The sequence below is a fragment of the Mus caroli genome, chromosome 9 (assembly GCF_900094665.2).
Source record: "Mus caroli chromosome 9, CAROLI_EIJ_v1.1, whole genome shotgun sequence".
NCBI lineage: Eukaryota > Metazoa > Chordata > Mammalia > Rodentia > Muridae > Mus > Mus caroli.
The window spans coordinates 31,123,611-31,134,555 of NC_034578.1; the positions used below are offsets into that span (position 1 = coordinate 31,123,611).

At 41.5% G+C, this 10,945-nt stretch overlaps 1 protein-coding gene across 2 annotated transcripts in view; it reads left to right on the forward strand.

The window, feature by feature from the left end:
* The window catches only part of Cdon (cell adhesion associated, oncogene regulated), an 88,400-nt gene that overhangs the window by 71,015 nt on the left and 6,440 nt on the right, over window positions 1-10,945 (forward strand). For both annotated transcript variants that reach the window (XM_029481843.1, XM_029481844.1), the window contains exon 18: window positions 463-542. In XM_029481843.1, coding sequence (XP_029337703.1) covers window positions 463-542 — 80 coding nt within the window. The remainder of the gene's footprint in view (window positions 1-462; window positions 543-10,945) is intronic.

Below are 10,945 nucleotides of genomic sequence, written 5' to 3' on the forward strand. Positions count from 1 at the left end.
CAAGTGAACAGACCCAATCGAAATAATTACAGGAAAACGAAGATGGGTTGATTTTGTGACATCATTCAAACAAACTTTACACCCTGTCTCTCTAACGGGCATCACATAAGCTTTTTCCATGACTGTTAGAAAAGAAAACATAAGTGGGCGCTTACGATGTATAATATGTTTTAAGGCATAAATTTGAAATACTAAAAGGAAGTGACTAACCTCCCTCCATTTAGTTGCTTTTTCCAACACAGAGGCACCTGGAAGAATGTAGCAGTTCAGCTTTAGGGGTATAGTGTAACATTGTGTGGGGCTCACTAGTGAATAAGTAGTATCCATTGCATTGCTCAGGCAGTGTGTGACAACAAACCATGGACTCACTTGTTATTGATATGTGTCTGTGATTATTTGGCACATGGTCTCTGGCTTCTTCAGCTTCTTCTTTTCTTTCTTTTCAAATGTTGTCCTGACCAGAGTGGAGGAGTGTACACAGCCGTCCCTCAGATGGACCCACTGGAATGCATTAATTGTCGGAATTGCCGGAACAACAATAGGTATGTTCGTGTGTGCCCAGCCACAGTTCCGTGACCCATGCATTCTGTGCTGCTGCCTCGATGGTTTCCTAAACTTACCCTCTGACACAAAGCTCCACCACCCTTGGTGTAAGACTGTTAATGTTGTTCTTTCCTGCTCTATAATTGTCATCTTTCTGTGCCTCGGTTTCTTCAGACATGTAGTGACAATTTCTGAAGCTTTCTTTCTTCACACAGTATTGTTTAAGGGCAGGGTTCTTCTTTATATACAGTTTTTGTCTTTTCCCATTTCTTATTTTCATGACTGTGTTGGGATGAGGATAAATGCAGTTGATCATGTTCAAACACAACAAAACCATCTCTTATCTATACGATAGTTTTTCCCCATGATAGTGCTGAAAATTCCTACTAGACTATGCTCGCTCTTTCTCTCTTTCTCTCTCTCTCTCTCTCCCTTTCTTTCTCTCTCTCTCTTTCTCTCTCCCTTTCTTTCTCTCTCCCTTTCTTTCTCTCTCTCTCTTTCTTTCTTTCTCTCTCTCTCTTTCTTTCTTTCTTTCTTTCTTTCTTTCTTTCTTTCTTTCTTTCTTTCTTTCTCCTTTAATCCTTAAAATCTTAAGATACCTAAGATTTTTTTACTTGGACCATGGTGGTGTATGCCCTTAGTCCCAGTACTTAGCAGACATAGGCAGGTGATCTCTGTGAGGTTAAGGCTAGCCTGGTCTACTGAGTGAGTCTAGGGCACTCAGGCTACATAGAGAGACCCTATCTCAAAACAAAAACCACAACAAAATTGCGTGTCTCTGTGTGTATGTGTGTGTGTGTGTGTATGTGTGTATATGTGTGTGTGCACATGGGTATGGATACACATGTGTGCATGTGGAACTTTAAAGTAACAGAAAATAGGCATGGTGGCACATGTCTATAATCTTAGTAACCTGTAGTTTCAAATTTTGGGAGCTGTGATCAGGAGAATTACAAATTCAAGACCAGTCTGGGTCTTACATAGTAAGACCCTGTCTCAAACACAAGCAAGTGAAAATTCACCAGCTTTGACACACTGAATAGCACAAAGCTTTAATAGTATTTCCTATAGCAGATATCTGGATGAGAATCTTGATTTTTAAAAAATAGAAATAAAAAAAGCTGGGCCTAATAGTGTAAGCCTGTAATCCCAGCTACTTGGGAATCTGAGGCTGGAAGTTCTATGTTCAAGGCCAGCATGGTGTGGGGGTGAGGACTCTAAGCTCTTTCATATACTTCTGTACGTATCAATTCCAAAGGACTGTTGAAGTTGCATAAGAAATCTTAGTTCTTTTCCATAATGATGATATTGAATTACATAGTCCTAAAAACCCATCCCACTGCTGAAATCCTATAACTTGAAAACTTAGTCCATAAGGAAGCTGAGGGTGGCTTGACATTTGGATCAGGCATTATCCAGAAGGGTTCAATCTGTAGCTTTTAAATGAAGGAAGAGTTAAGTGTTATCGCTGGGAGTTAGTGACGTCAGAAGGATCTAGCCAGTCATGCAGTCTAAAGCCCGTCCTTTCAAGGCAGGCAAGCTGAGCGGGCTGGAATGAAAGCAAGCCTGGGCTATGCACGGAGACCTGTCTCAGAAAACAAAGAACACATTGTTTTAGAAATTCTCAGAACAGAGCAATAAATCATTGCTACATTTTGTTATTGACTTACCATGTAAAGGCTTATATATTAGCAAGAGCTGGCTGGCTATTTTGTGTACTAAGAGTATTTCAGTTCTGTGACACTCATTTTGAAAATGTTCATATATCAAAGCTGCAGCTTTGTTCAGAGCTGTCGCAGTTCGTTAAGAAACGTGTGAAATAACTTGTAAACCTAGGTGTAGTGGCTCTTGCGAGTAGATCCGTACTTGAGAGGCTGAGACGATCAGATTGCCATGGATCAACTTAAGTTACCTAGCAAGATCTTTTTTCTCAAAACCACAGGGAGGAAGTTCATGAAGCCGGCTCACATACTTGCTGGTAATCAGGTGGTTTAATGGAACAGTGGTAGGCAGAGGTTTTGTGTCTTGCGTTGTCCTTTGTGGTTCTTCTGGTAGTCACAGACCTCAACTCTCCTTACAAATTAGAGTCTTGTAATTTGGTCTGAGAATAAGTAGTCCTTTGCTTTGTCACTGCTTCAACCTGTAATCTTGGGACATGTACACGGGATCTCAGAGTTAGCACCCTCATCTGAACAGCGAAGGTTCCAAGTATTGGAAGACCAATCACAGTACAATATAAAATTTCATAAAATATCTTTATGATGAGATTCCGTCTCAGCATCCAAAATAGATCATGTTTCTTTAAGAGAACTTAAATGACCGCTGGCAGCTTCAGTTTGGCCATTTGTATGCACATCTGTGTAGAATCCGGTGGTTTTATTATAAATTGTAATTGTATTTCTTTGGTTTTGAGGTTAGTAACTTCCTGCATTTCAAGTTTGTTTCACTGCTATCTGGAAACAGGTGAATTCTCTTCAGCTGTGTTTTTCTCTGGCTTAATGTTCTTCCTGGATGAAGGAACACACATAGACACACAGAGAGACATATACACACATGTACACACATACAGATACACACACACACACACACAAACACACATGGAGTTGTATTAATGAGTAGCTACCCTCATCTCCCAGAAACTAGAATCATTTAAATTCCCATTTCCAGTGCTGTGGACATTGTGATTGAGAATGGATATCTGGTCTGTCAGCCTACCAGTTCTGTGACAAACACCTAAGAGGAACAGTTTTAAAGAAGGAAAGGAGACAAGCCTTGCAGTACACACCTGAGGCAGGAGGATTTTAAGTTTAAACCTGCCTGAACTACAGAGTGAGTTCAAGGCCAGGTTGGACAATGTCATGATACTTTGTCTTAGAAATAAAAATTTGAAAAGCCCCAAAGGGCTGGGGACAAAACTCAGTGGTGGGTCACTTGCCTGGTGTGTGCAAAGCTCTGAATTAAATCCACAATAGCCCCTCGAAGTGGAGAAATGTATCTCTCAGCTCACAGCCTCAGGACAGTATTTCTGTCACTTGACACCACTGCCCCTGGGCTCTGATGGCCGCCGGAGGTCACGAGGGAGCTAAGCAGCTCACGCCATAGTGAACCAAGCCATCCAGATCCACAGCGGCTTAGTCAAAGACTGTAAACAGCTGGACAGCTAGAACTATGCCTTCAAGAACACAGTAGGCACAGTGTAGAAGGTAAGTGAGAGGCATTGTGGGTATGAGATTTTATAAATAAGACACTGTGGAAGAAGCTGGGCAAAGGGTCACCTGGTGCAAGCATCTCACTAGGAGACAGCATAGGAGACAGAAAACTAGGAAACAACACACCCCTTGCCCTGCTGGTGCTGTTTGAGATGATTCGGGGGTTAGCCCTGGAATTTTCTTTTTTATTCCATGGGAGCCTAAGAACAGGGCAGGGCTTCCTTAGAATCTTTCTGTATCGTCTTGCCTGCCCTGTAATTTGCTCCTCCACTTCCTCTGTCTTCTCAGGTTTAAAACCCAAATGTGTTTCTTAGAGTTAAGAAACCAATTGTTGTTCACCCCTGATGAATCCCTTTTCTCATCGCTCTGTTTTAGCAGTAACTCAGGAGACTGAGATTAACTCTAATGACGGAAGTGGAGTACTGTTATGAAAAGACTGGGGACAGACAGGATGTGGTGACACACATCTTTAATCCCAGCACTCAGGACACAGAGGCAGGAGGGATCTCTGTGAGTTTGAAGCCAGTCTGGTCTGCAGAGTGAGTTCCAGGACAACCAAGGCTTTGTTGAGACAGCTAGACCCAAACAAACAAATGAACAAACAAACAGCAATAACAACAAAAAGTCTTGAACAAGCACGATGAACAGCATGTCCAGCAGTCTAGGGGGAATTGTTACATCCCAGGGCAGCCTAGGGCATGTAAATGACTATCAGGTCTCCTGTGTTCTCTTAACAGAAAAGTAAAACCTTCTCAGGGTTTTAGTAGCCTGTAGAAAGAGCCTGTTTAATGCAGCCCTCCAGGGAGCCAGTCCCCTCCACCAAGAATGTAATTGAGAAACCACCGTGCTGGTCAGCATCCCCTCCACTAAAGACATAATTGAGAAAACGTTGTGCTGTTCGACATTTCAAGAGTTAAACAGCTTGTAATCAAATAAATCAAATTCTTTCTGTCTTTCTCTTCTCCTCAATTCAGACAAAACAGTACAGTTCTGGATATGCAATCAAATGTGGTTTGTTAGCTGCTTGGCTAGTTTAATGGGAAGGAATTGACATTAAATTGGGTCTATTTGCCATCAGTCTTGGTAATTTGTAAGAGAAGGTAGAGAAGACACTGATGAAATTCACAGATGAGTGAATGGAGGTCCCATCAGGAAAGAATGAGAGATTAACTTTAAGGGTCCTAGGGAGACTGGAAATGGGCAGGAAGTCAAAATCAGCGTGGAAAAATATCTATAGTTCATCTGGGAAAAGAAGTCCAGGCCGAATGGCTGATAATCAAGAGAAAGAAAGCCACTGGGGGGGAGTGCCTAGAAAATCAGATATTACAGATGGCTGCCAAGGTTCTGTGTAGTGATAATCCTAAATGTCTGTATGTTCTCGGCCTGGGAGTGAGTGCCCTTCCATGGCTCATGTCAGATGTGCTCAGATGAAAATGGGATGCAGAGATGAAGCGAGGATATTAAGTTATAATAGGAGTCTCCAGAGAGGGTTTGGTGGACCCAGGTGGTTGTTAATTGTCTAGCATACTTAAACTTCTCCTCTGCACAGGCTATTTTTTCTTAACCCAATCCTTCTCTTATTTCTGATCACTTAGCAACTTCAGAACTATTCATAGTGCCAATGGAAGAAAGCACAAAGTCCAAGGTTTGGCTTTTCTTTCACCTATGGTGATCTGTCTACTTTGAGGAGATGGAGTTACAGGCGGTTGTGAGCCTTCTGATTTGATGCTGGGAATTATATAGCAGCAATGCTTTGTTTGGTTTTAGTTTGGAGTTGTGTGTGTGTGTGTGTGTTTGTTTATTTTTTGGGTTTTTTTTTCTTTTTTGTTGTTTTGTTGTCTTTTTGTTTTGTTTTAGCAGCAATGTTTATAACCTCTGATACATCTCTAACTGTTCAATATCATCATTTTTGGAAAGGTTATATGTCACACTCCCCTCCCCCCAATTCACTTCTTATTTCTAACATTGAGACTGGGGCCTGTTGTCATGGAGTATTGCTTTTGGCTTTTAAGTTATAAACTGTTTGTGGGTCTGTTTGCCTTGTTCATTAATGTAATCTATCATTTATTGTCTCTCAGAACTTACTGCCATCTTTTGTGTAAAAGTAACTGATAAATTAATTTCTAAAGGGAAGTCCCACCGTGATGCTGGGCTCATCACAGAGTCCAGCCGTGTAGACAGTGAGAAAGATCATGGTCACGGAGGAGGGTCCTGAGGGTCCTGTTGTACAGAAATGTATCTGCTCCCACAATCAAGGAGTAGAACAGCCAATAAGAGAGCTAGCAGTGACCAGAGGACACAGCGAAGATGAACTAAATATTAAACAATTATCACCTGGATATTACTGCAGAAGTCTTCAGGGCATGTGCGTGTAAATAAATGTTGAATATTCAAGTGGCCCATGGATCCTTACTCCTTCCCTTCAAGGATAATGAAGAGAGAGAGGGGGTCTGGCTGACTTAGTGGAACAATTTTTGTCTGGCATCCATGAGGTTTTGGGTTCAAGCCCCAGTACGGAAAAAAAAATGTCGGGAGAGGGACAATATGTAAAACTCATCTCCACATCCGATCAGAATAGCCATTATAATTCTGCATAATTATATCCAAGCATATGACCAGAAGAGAAAAGCTTATTTAGAAAACATTTGTGGAGCTGGAGAGATGATGGCTCAGCAATGAAGAACACTGACTGCTCTTCTGAAGGTCCTGAGTTCAAATCCCAGCAACCACAGGGTGTCTCACAACCATCCATAATGAGATCTGACACCCTCTTCTGGTGTGTCTGAAGACAGCTACAGTGTATTTATATACAGTGTAAATAAATCTTTGGGCCAGAGTGAGCAGAGCCAGAGTGAACGGGCCCGGAGCCAATGGGGTTGGAGTGAGCAGAGGTCCTGAGTTCCAATTCCCAGCAACCACATGATGGCTCACAACCATCTGTACAGCTACAGTGTACTCGTATACATAAAATAAATAAAGAAATCTTTTAAAAAAGAAAACATTTATCTGCATAATTTACAGAAGTAACCAAATTAGGTTTAATCAACTACCAATACTCCATGGTCTCCCAAATGCAAACTTAAACTTCAGTTCTCCTTTTCATTCCATCCAAGCTCTTCAGATTGCTGGTTGCGGAGTATTTCTTTAGTTTTGTGAGTCTTTCAATGTCATTTTTTTCTGCCTCATAAACTGATAGGTGAAAAGGTTGTCTTGTAAACAGACAAGTCCTAGGCCATGTGAGCCTTTACAGAATAACCCACTATGCATGTGATGGTATGCTCAGAGTTCCGTTTACTTGGTGTCAACAGAATGAAATTGAGGAGTTCCTAGGCTGGTGACAGCCCTGCAGAAACATTGACTCCACAGTCTGTCTGCAGGCACTGCGTTCCAAGGCTGTGAAGTCCTGAGTTGTGTGAACTGCAAAGTGCATTCTAAAAATCTTAAGGCATGTTCTGTTCTTTCTTACTCTGTGGAGATTTGTTCTCTTAATTTACATATTCACAGATATTCTGGTTATTGCCTTAGAAACTGTCTGAGAGCATTATCAGCAACAGACTCGGTTCTTCATGCTGCCCCTGATCACATTCAGAAGAGGGCTCATATCCCTCTCTGGACTGTATGCTTTTATCTCCACATGCCCAGCCCGAGTCCAAGCTGTTTTTCTACTGACAAAGACATCTGGAAGTATACTAACAGGGAGGCGGTGCAATTGCTTGCATTTGGTTAGCTAAGTGGTTAATTGCAGATTCTGAGTTAAGATTCAATGTACTAGAAAATTTTAAATCATTGTGGTTTATCATGGTGAAATCTGGATCATAGCTACTTTACAAATGTAAGTTATATTACTATCCATCCTACTCTGACCTCGGATGTGGGAGAGGTACAGTTCAAAGAAGTGTCTGCCTACCTGAAAAGTAGATACTAAAGAATACTTAACAGGAAGTTATACTTTCTCCTGCCAAGAATCTGTCATTTCTAAATGTCTTTAATATGTGCTCCTGGCACGTTAGCCTATATCAATGGACGTCCCTGTAGAAGCTGGCCCTTGCTCTTCTGTCTTGCTGGCCCCCAGTCCTGTCCCGCGGATGTAACTTTGTGCCACTCTGAGAGATGTTCTTTAGAAATCATGATGTTGAAAAGCCCTTGGAGTTCACTCAGAAATCCCATCTACAGCTTGCTTTAAATTAAAGAAGAGCACAAGACAAGAGAAACCAGAAGGAAAGAAGAGGCCTCTCTCTGCCTGGTGAGTCCCTGGCATCTTGTTATTTCAACATGATGAAATTCCTTCACAGTTGCTGTATGAGTTCATTTTATTTGTAATGTTTATATTTATAGGGACCTGCTTGCTTTTTTTTTTTTTCTTTTCCAGATTCTGGCAAGTATGCTCTTTATTTTCCCCTCAGCTGAATTTCGAAACTTTTACATGAACTTTTCTTTCTGGTCTTTCTTTGTCCTCTGAGTTCAGGCTCCTAGCACCTCACGTTACCTTCAGATTCCCAGAGAAAGGGAAGCAAGAGCCAGAAGTTCACTTTAGCACGTGTGGCACCATCAAGATCCAGTGCCTGGCTGTGCTTCTGTGACATGGAGGACAGTCCTTGCTGACCTCCTAGAGATTGACGTTTAAGCCAGCTAACACTAAAAACAACAGATGTTAGAAAAAGTATCTAACCACAAGTCAGTGTTGAACAAGGATGAAAAACTAGCATTGTGATACAAACAGCAAAAGTGTAAGTGTGCCAGGCCCTCGAGCTTTAATATCTGTGTCTTACCTCACATTAGGTATGGACTGTGAGAACAGACGTGTACTAATGAGCCTCACGCTGTTCCGTAAGAACTTACTTGCTTGAGAAAAGGTATATACAAAAGCCCAATTTTTAATGCTAATCATTTTTAATTTACTTTACATTTTTAAGTCCTGCTGTGAATCGTTTACTATGTGTTTGGCACCAGGTATCATAACTTTAACCAGAGTCTGATATGTGTTAGAACTCACACAAGAAGCTGGCAAGATAGGCTCTGGGGCAAAGGTATTTGCCTGGCAACCCAAGTTTAGTTCCCAGAATCCATAAGGTGGAAAGAGAGAAACAACTCTAGTAAGTTGTCTTCTGATTTCCAGATGTGTGCAAACAAACACACACACAAACTCACATACACACACGAAAGAAAGAAAGAAAGAAAGAAAGAAAGAAAGAAAGAAAGAAAGAAAGAGAGAGAGAGAGAGAGAGAGAGAGAGAGAGAGAGAGAGAGAGAGAAAGAAAGAAAGAAAGAAAGAGAAGGAAGGAAGGAAAGAAAGAAAGGGAGGAAGGAAGAGAGAAAGAGAGAGAAAGAGAGAGAGAGAAAGAAGAAAGAGAGAAAGAAAATTAATTCATCCTACTTCCCATATAATACAAATACTTTAGAATAGTTTAACTTCATTTCTTCCTTTAATGATCTCTTTATGGCCTTTTTAAAAGTATGTTTTTATTCTAAAATAGTTAAAATTCTCTAAGGCTTTATAATTGATGCTTATCAGCAGGCAATATCAATTCTGAATTTCTACCCCACCCTCTGTAGCTACTTGTTCATGTCTACATTTTCTTTCTTCCATCTGCTGTTACTCATTTTCCTTCAGCCTGGAGACCTTCACCTCCTCAGTATTGTCACTGTCTACCAGAAGTCAGAAGAGGTGTCAGATCCCCCTGAACTGATAAGATGGGTGGTTGTGAGTCACCATGTGGGTGCTGGGAGCTGAATTCAGGTCCTCTGGAAGAGCAATAAGTGCTTTCCATCCTCAGCTTGCTTTCTCCCATTCTTGGTTTAATACTTGGCAGAATCGTTGTGTGTGTACTCATGTAAAATGGTATAAACTCTAGAAGATGTTTTCTTCCAGAAAGGATTTGCTTTTATGTTTAGCCAGACAGCTGGATGAGAGCCAAATTACTTGAAGCCCAACTGGGGTTGAACTGATGTAATGCTGAGGTTCATTTAGGCTTTGTAAAAACCTAGTCTAAAGGTTGGAAGATGGGTCGACAAGTAAAGTGCTCTTCACACAGGTACAAGGATCTAGTCCCATTCCCTAGCAACCGTGTAAAAAGCTGGACACGGCTTCAAGTGTACCTATGATCCCAGTACTATGCAAGTTAGAGACAGGGGGATTGCTGTGGTTGCTAGCTGCTAGCCTAGCTCCAAATTCAATGAGAAAACCTTCTCTCAAAAGAGAATGTGGAGAGTAATAGAGAAGATGCCAGATGTCTTCCTCTGGCCTCAGCATGTACAAAAGGCCATGTGCACCTGCACAGACAGCTGAGCATACACCACACACTACCACATTCTCGCAATTTTTTAAGACCAGTCTATTCCTGTTTCAGTCCTCCTTTTAGGATGTAGCCCTTGGAGGGTCCCAATGGAAAGACTATGTTGTGATTCATGGGCCTTTCTCTCTTGGCAGGCTCTGAACTCTGGTGTTGTCTTCCTAGCCCTGATCCTTGCAGAAGTTCAGCTCAGGTTCTTAGCTTCTCAGTACTTGACCTTGCAGAGTTTCATCTGCACTAAGTTGAGCAGGTGCCTTAAGAGCAACTGAAGGCTGACGGTCAGGTTCACGTTCACGTTCTCTACACCCTTAGCCACACAAGTACTTTAGTAACTCCCAATGCCTTGAATAGATTAGAATTAAAATTTTTCTAGCCTTTAGTGGTTGTTAGCAGGACAGATATTATGCTATAATATAAGGAGCCAGGAGCCTAGAATTTAAATTTTAAGAAATACTTCCAGTAAGTCACAATAGCCATTCTAATTCCCCTGACCAGAGATACTTCTGAGTTTTTGAAATTCTCCAATTTCATAATTAATACTAATTCCAGGTCTTCAGCTATGAAGTCTTAGCACCTCACACCCTTAGCCCTTCACCAAGCCCCAGGTCTCTTTTACCTCCTTCCATATCCCAACATTTGGTTGTAACTGTTGGCTTGCTTCTTGATCTCCGCTGGGCTGGGAATGGGACCTCTGCTGTCTTTACCTTGTTATTCTCAGTTATCTAAAGTTAAAATTAGATCCCTGATGTCTGAATTTCATTAACTATATAATTAGTGTATTTTTTTATTTGAATTAAAAGTTGGATTTAGCCGGGCGGTGGTGGCGCACGCCTTTAATCCCAGCACTCGGGAGGCAGAGGCAGGCGGATTTCTGAGTTCGAGGCCAGCCTGGTCTACAAAGTG